Source organism: Anser anser (assembly GCF_964211835.1).
Source record: "Anser anser genome assembly, chromosome: 1".
Taxonomy (NCBI): domain Eukaryota; kingdom Metazoa; phylum Chordata; class Aves; order Anseriformes; family Anatidae; genus Anser; species Anser anser.
In genome coordinates, this window is record NC_139720.1 from 45,378,792 (window position 1) to 45,394,909 (window position 16,118).

Here is a 16,118-nt window from a genome sequence, read left to right on the forward strand (position 1 = left end):
TTGCAAAACTCTGATGCAACAGTACCCACACTCCAGAAAAGAATGAGACACTCATGCAGAGAAGAAGAAAGAAACCATTTTTATTCTTGAGACACTGAAGTCTTGTTACAGCATCTAGCTGCATCCCCCTGACTGATTTTGCCTGCATGAGTATGGATTTCAACAGGGTAGGGCACCAGATACAAACCAGGAGACCACCACGGGAGGTAAGTAGCCATTTACAATGAGTCAGAGCACATGGCAAGTGTAACTCAGAGAGGGATTTTCCAGGGACCAGTCCGCCCTGCCAGGAGACTCAAGGAGCTGGCGAGGTGATCTTGCTTCCTAGAAAAGGCACTTTCCGGGACCGGAGTTGGTATAGAAGGAGAAATGGAGGCAGCAGGAAGAAGTACTGGGAAAAAGGGAGGGAGATGCTTCCCAATTTAAACCATTATGTGTCATGATGGGGCAGTGGTGAGAACGGGTGGGTTATTTTCAGTGTATCAGAAGAAGCAGCAAAGGCCACCTGCTGGCCTGTGCATTGACCAAGGCTGGCACAGAGCCCTGGCACCCACGGCAAGGGCTGCAAGGGCTGTGGCCAGCCACATGGCAGGAGGGAGCAGCGTGGTGGGCATGGCCCACCTGGAGACTGGTGCAGGAGGCAAGGGGACGGGAAGGGGGAAGGCAAACCGGGTGAACTCATTCTGTCCATTCCTTCTTGATGGACAGGTTCCACTCCCAGGTGAGATGGTCATGCTTGTCATCATCCGTGAAGAATGACTTGTTGTGATAGGTACCTCGAGCCAGCATTCCCTTAGGAGCCTCTTCAATAGGCGTCAAGAACTCATATTCCTCTGGCCGTGGCCCATAGCTGCCAACCATGAACGTGGCTTTGTCCACTAGGAGAAAACAATCCACAAGGGATGAGCTCCTCAGGTGGGGAAACAATAAAGCAGAGAAGAAGCCAGGAGCATAAGCCAAGAGCATGAGACAGAAAGGAAGTAGTGTGGAGAGAAAGGGATGGTAGTCAACAAGGGGAACACTTAGTGGAGGCAGTTAGAAAGCAGGCAAGCAAAACACAAGGACTGCTGGAAGGATGAATGGATGGATGGGCAGATAGGCAGGCACTTCGGCCTGCACCCTCTCAAATGGGCACGCTGCTGGAGGGGAGTGGGCACCCAGAACATACGGCTAGAAGTCTTTCTTGACCCCCTGCTACTTCTCTTTTCTGGTGAGAAGACGCTACTTGCATGCTTAATGGGCTTCAGACTTAGTGGTGGCTGCTTGCAGAAAATGCAAATGTGGGACGTGTGTGCAAAATGTGGCTTTCCTGTGCCAAGCCCAGATACGGCACCACTGTAAGAGCACAAGAGGTCATGGGCAAGCACAGGTCTCCATGGACAGTGGGAAGGTTTGCAGAGCAGCTCTAAATTTTACCAAGTACATCTGGAAGGATTTTCATGGCTGACAAACTCCACAAGGTGCTGAGCCACTCTTCAAATGCAGGTGGGGGAGGTAAAAAGCTCTATACAGAGGAAATCTGTGGCAAACACCGTCTAAGCAGTGTCTCTGGGGACGTTTCTGCTGCAGACGGTGGTGCAGCAAACAGACACCAGAGCTGGCTTGCAGTGAGTTCACACAGGCACAGGAAACAGTTGGCCTGGGTGACACAAAGTGCAGGCTAATGCACTCTGCCAAGAAGTCTTATCTCCTGCGTGGCAAGAGAGGCTCTGTCCTGGCCCAAATCTGCAGGGACACTTCTCTGAGCAAGGGTAGGAGCATGGGTGTGCAGGGCATGACAGTCTCTTACTCACCCTTCACTCCCGTCCGGTAGGTGTGCTGCACGTATTTCAGTCCCGACACAATGTCCCTGTTTACCTGCAAAAAGTGACCAGAGGTAAGAGTCACCAGGAGGGTTTTGGTCCTCTGTCTGCTGTTTTTCCCACCTTATAAAGATGTCCATCTTGGATCTCTATACCGATGCTCTCAAGGGCTCAGCACAGGACACATTGTGGGAAGCCCTAACATCACTTCTCCACAGGCACCCAGAGACCTACAGATCCTTGGTGTGTTTGAGGGCATCTTTTGCCCTTCCCCATCCTTCCCCTAACTTTGAGGCTGACAGGGGCACATAAGTCAGATTCTCAGAATAGGCTGATGAGGACAAAGCAAAGTGAAGCAGAGAATTCCCAGTTAATAGCTTCCATATGGAAAACCAGAGATGGGTGACTGGAGTCATCCCTTTAGCACAAACAGGTGGGCAAGATTCACTGAGCTCTCCCAGATGCCCTCTAAACTCAACGGAGAGCTGGCGAGTTACTCCTAAAGAGATGGAGAGCACCATTTTGTTCATTATCTTTCTTCAAATCTCCCAGGGACAGCTTGTATGTATCCCTTTGCTGTCCCTATCCAGCATCACCGCCTTCCTGCAGCACTGTTCAATCTGGTAACAAGATGGGCAGATCCTTTTACATCCTGGGGAGAATCCGCATGGTGCCAGTTCTTACAAGCACTGGGACTGAGGGAGAGGGTTAGAGTAACTCGTCTGTCTCCAAGCATCTCCTATTAACAGGGCTCAGATACAGACGGAAATATTTCACAGCACAAAAGAGAGCTGGAGGTGTCTCTGGGGACAAAGCCATCTCTGAGACAGCAAGTGAGCCTCAGAGAGGGAGGGAGATCCTTCCTGCAGAACCCATACATTAACACTTCCCCTGCTGTGGTTCAGGAGAGCTATCCTCCTTCCTTTTGCACTCCGCCAAACCCAGCTTTGCCTGCAGCGAACATCTGTGGAGGTGATCACTTCAGTGACAGATGCCACGCTGCAACGTGACCAAGTTTCATTTTCAGCTGGGAACAGAAGAAATGGCTGACACAGTGGTTAATGGGAGGGGGGGAGAAATTAGCCCATTTGGGCATATTGTGACACAGAAAAATTCAGATATCTTCAGCCAAATGCTACAGTATTAAATCTTTTCCATGCATTCATCAATTTCAGCAGTACAGACTGAACCCTGAACCAGTACATTATGGAAGGCCACCGTCTCTTCTTCTTCCTTTCCATTCCCACTCTGTGTGAATTAAAGACTTTCTGGTGACTAAAAATCAAGCCAAACTCAGCCAAAAACTACCTTTTTCACTTCCAAACAACCTGCTGTTCACCATCATGGGTGGACAGTAGGCAACTTCTTCCAAGGGGTGGGCAAGCAGACATAATGCTCTGGAAAGGCCCACTTCCTTGTTGGGTAGCATGACACGTAAAGCTAGGGGAGCTTTACCAAGGCCCAGCTTGTCCAGCTCTAGATATCTGATAGACTGCTGGTGACTGGCTTCAACAACTGAGGAGAAGCAACCAGAAGGAAAACAACTCACTTTGAAGTGGATCTTAACTCTGTATTCAACTCCTTCCTTTAATACAAAGGTCTCTTTCTTGAGTGCTTCAAGGTCACCTGCAAGGAGAGGATCAAGCCATTAGCCAGAGGTGTGACAGGGAGAAGAGACCACCTGCAGGGGGATGGGGCTGGGACTGGTGTCGGAGGTGAGGATCATTTCAAAAGACTGCACACCTGCAAAACAAGTGCACAGACGTGGGTACAAGCAACTGCACGGTGAGCACACACATGCAAAAATGCCTGCACCTGAGTGCATGTATGTGTCGGTGTCCACATCTGCACCGAAAACGCCCTAACAAACATGGGTCCGGGCATACACACGCAAACGTATTTACGTGCAGACCTGTTGTTAGCTATCTGCAGGAGGGCATCACGCTCCAGCCATGCCCAGCCCCAGTTTTGGGCGAGCTGAGTGTGTTTCACAGCCCCTGCCCGGCCCGCGAGGCCAGCCGGGCGCTGCGCGGTTTCGGTTGAACAGGAAGCCTCTCGGCTCCTGCGGGCCCAGCTTCCCCTCCGCGCAGAAAAGCCCTTATAAGGTGAAGCCTGGTCCTCTCCCCACGTGCCCCGGGGCCGGAACTGCAGCGCTGCTTGGTTCTGAAGTTTCACAACAGCCCGCTGCCCGAATGCATGCGCGTCCCTGGTGCTCAGGACCTTAGCTGACAGGAAGTAAGAGAAGGCAGCAGAAACCCAGGAGCAAATAAGGCAATCCAAACGAAGAGAAAGACCCTCAACACTTTCCCGTTACGTCTCTTTTTCATACAAATGTACCTTAAAATAAAAAGCGAGGCTACGATACCCTCAGGATTCCTCTAAAACCCATCTGTAGTATTCCAAGGACAAATTCGCTTTCAACTTGAAGCATGCTGGGACCTTTGCTTGCTCCCCTGTGTGCCCAGTGAGAGCCCGTGCCTACCTGTAAGGTCCATGGTGATCGGTCCTGGAGCAGAGTCACACACCAGGGTGAGCCGGGTGACCACCACGTTGGGAGCTGTTGGGTCTGCGGGTAGGAAAGGCAGGGGGAGGCTCTCAGGTTGCAAAATTAAGTGTTTGGGGGGAAAAGTGAAGAAGAAATGCCACTGACCTCCCACCCAGAGACTACACCTCACAAAGCACCCAGCAACACCAGGCTTCTCTTAGCACAACAGGACCATGCATCTACCCCAGATGCTCAACACAGATCCCTCCAGCCACCATCCCAATACACAGGAGGTCTTTCCCCTACAGGTGACTCCCCTCTTAAGATCATTTTGAGTAGCAAGGTCACAGGCTGTCCCCCTCACGTTTCAAACCCTTCAGGAGTCCTCCGAGGTCCACATACCCTCACCACAAGCCCCTTCCTGATGCTAGCACTCACTGCTACCTTACACGTAATGCTCAGAGCATCTTCTCTGCCTCCTTTTTATGCATCTCCCCACCTTCCCGTAGCCAGTCCTCCAGCAGAAGCAGCGTCTGGTCAGACAAGCTCCCTCTTCTTTGAGGCCACCTTGCCCCATCCCCTAGGCACACTGTTGCTGTGCATCTCCCTAGCCCCTTTCCTACAGGATGCTCAGCCTACCTGCCACCACAGGTCCATCTCCCAGCAGGGACTTCTTGTATTTAGCAAGGCTCTCATCGTCTTTGTCCAACTCTTGCAGCTCCTGCAGTGTTTTCTGGGGAGGAGGTTTGTAGTTCAGTTTCCCATCCAGCTCATCATCGTCTTCCTCCACATGAGGTTCCTGTGTCTTCTCAGTCATGATCACTTGGTCTGGGTAGCAGAGAGGAGCAGTCAATGGGATCACTCTGTGGAGGAACAGCGTCCCTGGGGGCACGTTGTGGGTCAGTCCCCAGGCAGTCAGGCAGGCACCTGCCCGGCGCTGAACTCAGCGGGATCGTCAAAGGCAAATGGCGACAGCGATCAGCTGCAATCCCGACACCGCTGTGCCGATATTGAGGCTCGAACACAACCCCCTCCTGCCCCCACTCCTCTCCCTGCAGGCACCGCGCACACGCAGACCTACACCAGCCTTCCCTCGCGGGGAGGAGGCGCGGGAGCGGAGGCTGAAACCGGTGTGATTTACAGCTGCTCTGCAGCACGATCGCTGGCCGGCAATCCTGCAATTACAAGCCACCGTACAAGGCTTCAGCGCCTGCCAGAGATCTCACACAAAGAGCCCACAGCCACGCAGCGGGGCACAGAGACATGAATCTAACCAAGGACGGGTGTTTCTTTTGCCCTCTTGTTTTAAGCCAGCAGTCAGACAGCGTTTCATGAAAAGATCAAGTACCTGACAGCTGCTCCCTTACATTAGCAAGCTACCTAAAGCCCTCGAGGAAACACACACACTTTGGTCTATCTGCTGGCATCCCTAGTGTTTGCTCCTAGGAACAGCTCACCTCACACCCCTCAGGTCTCCTTCCTGCTAAGGAAGGAAGCACGAGGGTGACTGCATTGAGCCCGGCTGCAGAGCTGCCCTGCATACCTGCGCTTCATCCGCAGGGCTTCTCGGAAAAGAGAGGCAGGAAGGCTGGGGCTCGCAGCCACGCACTCAGCACGGCCAGGATGCGTGATGCTGAGTGCTGGCAGAGTGAAACAGCTTGGGTAGCATCCCAAACGGGAGCCAGAGCGGGGAGAGAAAGGCTGATGGGCAGCCTGGCAGAGAGCACAAGATGGGGAAAGAGGAGACAAAGGCAGGCAAAAAGGAAGGAGAGGTGAGCAGCACTGCGCCAGGTCCCCTCTGTCAGCTGCCTGCCTGGCAGAGCCAGCCACATGGTCCTAACCTCCTTCCCGTTCTCCAGAGAAAGGCAGAAAGACAGAGCCGTGCCCTCCGGCGCCGGTGGGTGTTGCAGATGGCCAAGCCACTCCTTGCTGTTTGACAGCGAGGTGATTTGGTTGAGCTACACAGGCCATTCAGTTCACTTCAGCTTATCCTTACATTAACTCCTTCTCTGAGGCTGTCTCTGCCAGAAATTCACTTTTTGCCTGGTTCCTTGCAGTTCCTCCATCAAGACCTTTATTCCTCTCTACAGCCGTGGCCATAATACTCCCAGAATTTCCCAGAAGGGAGCTACCAGGATAGTTTTCTCATTCATTGAAGCAGAACGGAAATAAATAAATAAATATGCAACAGTTCACAGTGAATCAGCAAGTGGAACCAGGCAGCAATGAGTAATACGCAGACCTCCCAGCGCAATCCCAGCACAGGTGAGATCAGAGGAAAACATTCAAGGAGGCATATATCGGCAAAGGCACGTTACAGAGGGACAGAGAAGGACGGAGCAGCACAAGCCGCGTACTCAGCCAGGCATGGCAATGGATAACGGTTCTGATGCAAGACGGCTTTGCAACAGCATGTTGCCGTGAGTCAGGAACTAGTGCAGGGGGGCAGCTGGGAAATAAAAGGAAATCCCAGCTCGACTGGACAGGAAGAAAAGCTTGTCCCAGCAGCCAAATGCCCTGGGCTGAGTTCATGCCCATTCCTGGCTCCGGGAGTGCGAAGGACCTGCGTACCATGGGAAAGGCACCTGAGCTTGTCCTAATGAGGAAGGAAACCAGCAGCTCCCCGCCAGAACCACAGAACAGAGCTGTCTGCCTGCCCCTGTCCTCCACATGTCACGGCTGTGGTTTAATCACAGGAGGGGGAGAGACCCAGGAGGAGAGAGAGATCCCGCTGGCCACATGCACAGAGGAGGCAGAGTCAGGGCCGGACCAGCTGGCTGCTGCCCATCTCTCAGACCTTCCCTTTGCGTCACGCATGGCGCAGACCTTCCCTCCCAGCCCACGGGCAGCTCACTTGAAGCGGGGGTGCTTTTAGGCTCTGAAAACCTCCCAGAGGGGTATGCAGGCAGCCTGCTGTGCCAATGGCAAGAGCCCATGCAGAACGGCACCAGCCATGCTGCCTGGCAGGAACAACCCCCAGCTCAAGCGCGTCTCTGCAAGATGGCACTGATCAGACCCCACTCTGGCGCTTCTCCACTTCCTACGACGTTCCCAGGCAGGGAGGTGACCATGAGGAAAGCTCACATCCCCGTTGCCCCTGCCCTTGTCTCACAGGCAGCAGCTCCCCGAGGCTGGGGAGAGCCCCAAGTAGCGGGGAGAGCTGGGGCTGGGCACAGCCCTGGGCACCGAAGCTGCTCGCCCCAGCTCTGGGGACTCCGCAAGCAGAGAGATGCTACAGGGCTCAGGCACGCTGAGTCTCCGTGGGTAAGCGTGTCAGCACCCACCTGTCAGCATGCCGGGGCTCCCGTGCCACTGCCCAGGCCATGGGCTCTGCTGGCACAGAGACCCCCTGGGCCTCAGGCCATGAGATATATTAAAAGCAAAAAATATTAACCCCATAAACGGTTTACACAAGGAGAGATCTGGCTGATTTGTGCCCCACTCTTCCCTATTTTTCTTGCTTCCCCACAGCCCCGACCCACAGCTCTGCATTGCCTGTGCTTCCGAGGCCCAGGAGCTCCCAGGCAGCAGCAGGGCTGTGTTAGGGACCCCCCCTCAGACATGGCTGCAGGAGGACACGGAGGGATCACGCTCTCGCAGCAGCACTGCCTGTGCCGGGGTGGGGGCTGCCCTCGCTCCCGCAGCCTTTGGGGACACGGGGCTGCAGATGAGGTGGGTGGTGGGCACCTCCTCACCCCCCCCGCCCCGCTGTCACAGGGCACGAGGAGGGGCATCAGAGGGGCAACATTTTATCCACGCTCCCTCTGCGCACCTAATTAACCTCCCCAAATCTCCACCCGAGCCAGGGCTTATCTCCGGTTAGCGGGTTTGGCAGGGGGACAGCAATTTTCCCCCACGGGGGAGCTCCGCGCCTGCCCGCCCGGCGCCCCCCATCCCACCCCCAGGGTGCGAGGGCAGAGGGGGAGCCCAGCGCCCTGCCGCCCCCGGCACCCCGGGGTGCCAGGCGGGGAGCCCCCCTCCGCCGCCACCCCCCTGCCCGTGCCAGTGCCCTCCCGCCACCCCGGGGGGCACGGGGGCCGCCCCCCCTTCCTCTGCCCCCCAGCCCCATCCCCATCCCTCCCAGCGCAACTTCCCCGGAGGATGCGGGCAGGGCCCTGACCTCCCCGCCCGTCTCCCCGGGCGATGGAGCCGCAAGCCAGAACAAAGGCGCAAAGTTGCGGGGCGCAGCATCTCGCCCCCTCCCCGGCCCCCCCGGCCCACGGTCCCCCCCCCCTGCCCGGGTCCGCACTCACTGCCTGCGCGGCGCCTGCCTCCGGGGTCCTCCTCTGCTCGCAGCGCTCCGCTTTCAGCTTTGGCAGTTGGAGCAGGAAGGAAGTTGGCGGAAAAAAAAAAAAATAACACTCACACGCTCAAAAAAAAAAAAAAAAAAAAAAGCCACCACCACCAACCCACTCGAAGAGGAAGCCCCGAGACGCGGGCAGGCTCCGCATGCCGCCCAGCTCCGCGCACGGGGGCGCAGCGCCCTGCCCCGCTTTGTCTGCGCCGCGCGCCTCTTGCGCCGCTTTGTCCCCTGCGCGGCCCCGGGCTCTTTGTGCCCGCTGCTGCACCTGGGGGTGGCCCTTTGTTTTTCAGCCCCGGTTTTAGTTGTATTTATTTTCCTCCTTGCTCGGGATGCTGTAATTAAGGTGGATTTGGAAAGCTGACCCCCATTTACGCTGCTGTTATACTGCTGTTATACTGCTGTTACACCGATTTATACTGAGGGTAAGTGGAGAATCAGGTCGTGTGCATCCGTGCATACGTGGGGGGCTTGTAAATGGAGGTCGTTACACACGAACCTCATTTTCTCCCGGTTAGCACATGCTACCTGCTGCATTTAATCAGCGAATTGTTCCCATCCAGCCGCGTGTTCCCAACTCTCAGCCATTTTCCAACAAGCAGTTTCAAAGACCAGCTACATCAGGAATAAGCTCACATTTCCTAGGGATGCTTAAATGATCACAAAGATTTTACACCACTTCCTCTCTGAAATATCAGCAGATTTTAATCTTCCTCTTCCACTCACAAATTGCTCACTTAGTTCTCCAGTCGCATAGCTCCTGCACACACATAATCCTCAGCGCAGAATTCAAGAACAAATTGGATCATTGGTCTGCAACCAACAAATCTGGATCTGAAATGACTGATGGACTCCTTTTAATGCATTTGCAGAAGCAAACTGAGCAAAACAAATCTATTGTCAAGGGGATTCAATTCACTGCCCGGGATCCATGTGTCTATTAGAAAATATTTATCATACACAAATTTTGAAAGGCTGCAGACAACTAAGTAAGAGGAATCTCTGTCAGATCTGAGACTGATCTCAGAAAGGGGGGATGATTTTCCCAGCCTACATTGCTTTGATTCAAGCTATGGATGGCACTTTGAATTCTGCCCTCATGCATTTCAAGGGACAAACAGAGCATATCTCTGGCTGGCAATAGATTTCCATTTAGCCAGAGCTGCAACCTTAGAAACACTTTAAGCCTCCATGAATTAGCTCCATGACCAAGAGAAATTATTTTATGCTCTGCTGCTCTTTCTCACTCCTACACTTACCCTTCTTGTTGGCCAGCACAAGAGAATTGAGCTGAACACAGCACTGAGCTGAGTTTTAAACATACCTGCCAAAAATAGGTAAGCAAATACATAAGTATATAGCAGTGAGTTTATACACACAAATACAAATACAGATGTGAAAGTATATAAAGAAGAGTTTTCCATCCTTGTTCACTTGTGCTGGCACAAGAGAAGGGGCTGTGTGGTCATGGGGATGGGGAAAGGACAGAGCAAGTTCTTTCAGTGGCCATACCAAATTATGGTGGCTTGGACTGCATGAACAGGCCTGGGCAAGCTGTGAAGAGCTGGGTGTGTTAACTACAGGGAGCTTTGAGAAGATGGTCTTATTTTGTAGCCTCTGTGTCTTATAAATCAACTTTTTGGATTGGTTCTAGAAGTGTCCTGACTATCTCCAATTTCAGCAGAATTCCCAGTTTGCACTGGGGACCAGAACGCCCTGGCCAGAAAAGTGTGTGGGTTGAGGTTACTGTTTGCCCATGCCTTGGCTTGAGGTTTCCTTGGGTTTAGTGGCTGTGTACAGAGAAACCAGAGCAATCGGAACTCTAGAGTTATTGCGATCATTTTTGCTGGTGAATGGTTGGATTTAGTTTTATTTCCTTGTTGTTGTTGTTGTTGTTGGAGATAGATACTGGACTGCCTGTGTCTTTGTGTAGCTATACACACACTATTTCTAAATGTGTGCGAGCATACATCAAGACCAGTATATCCACAAATATGCGCATAGAGGTGTAGGTATGTACATCTGTGCACCACCACAGGCGTGTACGCTTAGCCTATACTGGCACGAATGCCTAGAACACAGGAGATATGGGGTTTACTCCTAGATTAGAAACTAGCCAGTATGTAATTAGGGACAAATCATGTTATTGCTCTGTGCTTCATCTTCTTGTTGGTAAGAGAGGTGAGAAGAAACTGCAGACATTGGATACGCACCATGGAGAGCAGATGGGAGCTTAGAAACCAGGCGTCATCCTTCAGGTTGGCACATCCAACATCCCGCTGGGGAACCACGTCACTGATCTGCTGGAAGAAAGGCAGGTTTTGAACAGTGTTGCAGCAGAACATCACTGAAAGCAAATCCCTACCACCACGTATTTCATCTCTGACAAACTGATGCCATGCAACAAAGATCATCTCTTGGCAGACTTTGTCCAACCCCAGCCAATTCTTACGTCTGTGACAGAAGGAGGCAAGGACAACAGCTAGACTGTACCCACTGCATTGCAAAAGAAATTGCAATGTTTCAAATGTGGTTTAGTTGGAAAATAATATTTAAAATATTTAATCAAATATTAAATAAACTAAATATTAAATATTATTAGGTCCTATTTACTTTCTTTCCACTGAACAGAGTCAGTTGTACAATTAGTTGACCACATTAATACATGTAACCAACCACTAACATCTAAACTTGTTTCAAGTCAATATCCAAAACCTTATTCAAATTTTTAAATGCATATCCTTCAACTACAACCTTTACTCCCAACTATCAAATGCCTTCTGTAGCACCTTATTGGACCCAACATATCCTGAACTTTCTTAACAATTTTAAGGTTAAAAAAATAAATAAAATAGGCATGGTATCTTTTTTTCTATTTGTGTTTGGATTGCTGCCACAAGCTGTCCACCATTTCTGTGTTGGAATTTTTTTTTTTTCCTGGTGCTACATTGCTGTGGTGTGCTGCTAAATGTTATCTCCAGAAGAGACGGCTGCATTTGAGGAAAGGAAACTATTTTATAGCCTTTAGAAGTGACTAACTCAGGAAAACGTCACCTGTTATAATCCTGTACTTTGATCTGCTCTTTAACTGTAAAACTTTCAAAGTGGGTGCTGAAATTTCCCAGGCTGGAAAGCACCAGCATGGGGACTACAGGTAGACTTCAGTCTGGGTGGGGAATCCTTGTCTGTAGTTTTAAGAGGCTCGATAATATAATATTTTTCCCACTGCTCTTGTAAAGTGGCTTGGTCTGGAGCTATTCATTTGCACTTGCGCTGAACTCAGCACAGGGTGTTGCTGGCTCACACTGCTCGCTAATGAATAACACTGCTGAATCCTGTCACTGTCATGAGCTTTGCCTCCCCCTCAAGCTTTCCACAGTTTCCAGGAAGACTACAGGCACTACACCGGGAAGACAACCTCATGGTGCAGCAAACTGATGTCAACAACTGCTGCAGGGCAGCATCTCTTTTGGCAGAGGGTGTCCCCAGGCCGGGTAGTGTCCCTCAGTGCATGTGGAGGTCTCTTCTCCAGAGATCACAGGGTGATCCGGGCCTGAGGCAGTCATGAGACGAGCACAGGAAGGCAGCAGGTCAGGGTGTTTAGACACAGGACCTTTCCCTGCTGTACGAGGGAGCATTCGCTGCGTCAGGAGGTGCCACCCGGCTCCCTGGTAAACCCAGCACTGCCTCCTCCACCTCTGGTTAAGCAGGATGAACCGGGGAATGCAGCTGGTGAAGCATGGATTCGTTCTGTGTGAAGAAAACACAGGCTCAAGGCAACCCAGGGTTTGCTTTAAAAGGCAGCACCCTGAGGTTGATCCTGCTGTGCCCAGCACACGTGGCGCCTGTCTTCTCCCTTCTCGGTGCCACCCGCCCCTCCTAAAGCACTGCGAGGGTGTGTGCAGCTGCTGGGGTGGGCAGGGAGGAGGGGATGGGGCTAGACACAGAGCCCCTGGGAAGGGTTCAGCTGGGCTTCCCACCCCCGGAGCCACAGCAGTCCCTTCAAACCACCTGGCCACAAGGCTCGTGGGCTCTCAGCCAGGCAAGGAGCTGAACCCAGAACGCGTGACTGGGTGCTCCATCTCTCCAGCTCCTCCAGAAGAGATTTCCTTGAAAAATGGAGAGAAGATTGGAGATTTAATGCTTGTCTAAGCTGCTTTCAGGCCAGTTAACGTGCTAATCCCATAACCCTTGTCTCCAGCCTCAAGGTGTGCGAAGACTTCACATGTCTCTCCTGCATGCCTTGCCTCCCCTGGGGGAGCGAGGAGAATGGCAAGGCAGGGAGAGGGAAAGAGGCTGGGGATGACGGGGTGCAGGCAGACAGAGCCTGTTTCCTCCAGAGGCCATCCTGAGAAATGCTGAGGATGGACACAGCAGCCCAGTTAAGGAGAGGGAGAGTGAAGGTGGAAAGGGCCAGGGAGAGAGGAAGGACAGGGATGGGTGTAGGGAAGAAGGTCCCTGCCTCCAGGGAGCAGGGATGTCTCCTCTGCACGCCCTGCACTCCAGGGCCCAGCGTGGACGAAAGCAGCTCCTGCCCTCTGTCCCTCTCAACGGCTGCTGGGCAGGAGCCTGCCTCTCACGGGGCTGCTGTCCTGGAGGAGTCACCCACCACCGCAGGCTTTGAAAGAGGGCTGGATTATTTCGGGGCCTCTCAGAAAATGGGTGGTTATGTAAGGTCAGATCTCAGCACGTGTAATCAAATCTCAGCCCTAAGCTGATCGCCAGGCAGGGTGTTAGGGAGGTATTTATCCAAGCTCTCCCACATGCACCGTGGCTTCCTTCCCTCCGACACAGCCGGAGCTGAAGCTGGGACTAAATCAGGAGAGCCGTGGCATCCTCTTTTCTCTGCTGGCCTTAGAAAATCTCCTTGCCAGCTGCACTCTGCCTTGCCCATGCTAAATGCTCATTTCAACAGAGCTCGACTTCATGCTGGAATTCATGGCTTGGTGTGAGGCTGTGCCCAGGACCCCGCTAGCTCTCCATGTGCCTTGGTTCTTCAGCCACAGCAGTGCTCAGGGCGCACTGCTTGCAGCTGTGCAGCCTCCCCTGGAGCCAGGGAGGCGGTGGTTATCAGCCTTTCTGTGCCAACATTCTTCCTTTATTGCACTTGTGCTGTTCCTGTATTAAGGCTCCCATGGCCCTGCCCCTGCCAACCCCCACAGTGTTTTTGTGGCAGGTTCTCACGGAAAGCACTGGTGTGAGAACTGGCCCTCCTCCCTCTCTTTCTTCACCTCTTGTTTTGTAGACTTCAGTGTATAAAATAGAAAACTAAATGTGGTGAGCTATTTAAATTCTCAGTAGCTATTATCCAATAATATATACACACGGAATCGTAACAACCAACGAATGTGCAACATTTGCATGCAATTCTCCTAGCATTCTCCTCCCAGAGCTAATAGAGTCATAACCAGAAATAATCAATAAGTGGGTCCTGATGAAAATTATATAATGCCAAGGAAAAGCATGGCAAGCAATTGTCATCCTCATCACCTTTGTCATCATCACCTGCTGCACTGGTGAGACCCCCAAGGGAGGATGCTCCTATGGAACCCCATTGTTGCTATTCCCAGCTGGTCACTGGGGAAAGTCTTCCCCTTTCCCTCTCCCCCCCTTCATTTATTTGCATTTTGCTCTATAGCTACCTTTAACCTTTACAGTCACTGTATGCCTTCAGCTATGTACCCTGCAAATGGATCTTTGTGTATGTGAATGTGTGAGTACATGCATTGTGCAACACGTGTAAACCCAGTGTGCAGTGATAGCTCCTAACCAGCTCACTTCGTCCATCATGTGCTTCTTGTACTTGACTGGACCCCAGAAGTGGGCTGCAGCTCCAGGTCCTTGGCACAGAAATGGCCTCAGGGGCCTCCCAGTAAGAAGATCTAACTCACTTTGTGAGGGGTGTACCTCCGCTTGAAAGCAAGCATGTACTGGGTCTAAATTAAAGGAAGGGTTGGAATCTGCCAGTGAAAAAACATAACATCAAAACAAACAAACAAACATTAAAACATTAAAACCTAAGGATTTGTGAAACCCTGGGGGGAGAACATAAGGCTTAGTCCATGGTAATACACCTGATCAATAAAAAAAGTGGTTTGTTGTTGGTTTTCTTTTAATATGATTTACGTTTCCATCCCCTGTTTTTTCCCCCTTCTGCGGTTATTTTCATCAGAGATCTGCTGTAGCATGGCAGCTAGAGCATTTAGCATCCATGTGTCTGGGAGATAAGCAGCCACCCAAGAGACAAGATAATGGAGCAGGAAGAGCTGCCTCCTCTGCCCATTAGCTGAATGTTCCCAAGGAGAATGCAAGATGCTCCCCAAAAGCAATCATTTCTATTTGAAAGCCTCATCTGTTACTTCAAAAAAAAAAAAATCCTAATAGTGGTGGTGGTGGCAAAGAGTCGAACTGAATGGGATTGCACAGCAGCGCTTTTATGTAGTAGCAGGAGGAAAGAGTCTGTAGCATGGTGTGAAAGCCATAGGAATAGATGTGTCTCCTTAAGAAGAAGAAAGAAACATTTTACCAAAATGTGTTAGAAGAGCCTCTCTTGATTGGGCTGCTGGTTGCCAAGGAGAAAGAATTGATCATTCAGAGCAAAATGAGAAGAGGAGCTGTCAGGAAAGAAGACATCTGGAGCTGACTTGTGCACGCTTTTGTCTTCTTAGCCCAGTGACACTGAATCGTTTGCTTCACTGTTTTAAACAGAATAAACTTCTGTAAATATCTGATTTCCATTTAAATAAATAAATAAAATTTTGTAGCCTCTTCTTTTTTTTCTTCTTCTTCTTAGCAATGAAGCTAAACAAGACTTCCATGCTTGGTTCAATGTGTGATCACTTTTAGTCAGTGCAAGTGGGTCATTAAATCACCGCTTGCAGGTACATGGCATGTAATTCATACAGAAAGAATCAATAATGAAATTTTAAAAAAACTAAGGAAGATTCTTGAGACAATACTGTAAAAAATGTGCTATTCAGGTACATTTTTAAAAGCAACAACATGCTCTGGCTTCTGGCAGCCAGATAGACAACAAGATTAACTCCTTGTGTTTGATCAAAAAAGTGAAAAAATGTCCTAGTTCAGGACTTTAATGTTAAGCTTGTTTGGTAAATGCCATTCAGGAGGAAAATAATTTTATAAAAGAAAAACAGATATTCTAATTGCTGACAGAGCAACAATAGGAAAGAAAGGAAGTTTTTAAAAATGATCTAACAAGCTCAGTCCTACTGCAGCACCACCAACAGCCTGGATGCAGACATTAAGCAAAGTTAGTGCACAGAAAGGACGCTTACTCACGTTACTGCCTTCTCCTGGGACAACTCAGCTCTGAGCAGGGGGATGCTCCTAAACGATGAATCACAAAGCAGTTATAAAGTACTGAGCTCTTTGTGCTGCATGGCCAAGCTCATCGCTCCCCACAGCAGATGTCTGGGTGGATGGGTCTTATCTGCAGGTCTCTGAGATTTCTGTACACCAGTTTCCATATTTACAGTTAGGGGTGATGAAAATTTGCTCTGTATTTTGAGAT

General features: G+C 51.1%; 1 protein-coding gene and 1 long non-coding RNA gene across 2 annotated transcripts; one reads left to right on the forward strand and one right to left on the reverse strand.

Annotated features, from left to right (window-relative positions):
• Window positions 1–54: 54 nt before the first annotated feature.
• Window positions 55–8,689, reverse strand: ARHGDIB (Rho GDP dissociation inhibitor beta). The gene is made up of 6 exons (XM_083821234.1): window positions 8,541–8,689; window positions 4,927–5,115; window positions 4,285–4,368; window positions 3,352–3,428; window positions 1,794–1,857; window positions 55–878 (listed from the first exon to the last, which is right to left on the reverse strand). The coding sequence occupies exons 2-6, from the start codon at window positions 5,102–5,104 to the stop codon at window positions 679–681; spliced, it is 603 nt and encodes a 200-aa protein (XP_083677360.1). The 5' UTR covers window positions 5,105–5,115; window positions 8,541–8,689; the 3' UTR covers window positions 55–678.
• A 190-nt stretch (window positions 8,690–8,879) lies between these two features.
• On the forward strand, window positions 8,880–15,280 carry LOC310892948. The gene is made up of 3 exons (XR_014578590.1): window positions 8,880–9,012; window positions 10,765–14,300; window positions 14,760–15,280. It is a non-coding gene; the product is annotated as an uncharacterized lncRNA (long non-coding RNA).
• Window positions 15,281–16,118: the final 838 nt, after the last annotated feature.

What these genes read in the sequence shown, in the direction of transcription:
- ARHGDIB (XM_083821234.1), bottom strand. Translation starts at nt 5,104, where the DNA reads ATGACTGAGAAGACACAGGAACCTCATGTGGAGGAAGACGATGATGAG. An exon ending in AGATGGACCTGTGGTGGCAG is followed by an intron (nt 4,369 to 4,926) that starts GTAGGCTGAGCA and finishes TCCTACCCGCAG; the next exon opens with ACCCAACAGCTCCCAACGTG. An exon ending in GATCACCATGGACCTTACAG is followed by an intron (nt 3,429 to 4,284) that starts GTAGGCACGGGC and finishes CTCTCCTTGCAG; the next exon opens with GTGACCTTGAAGCACTCAAG.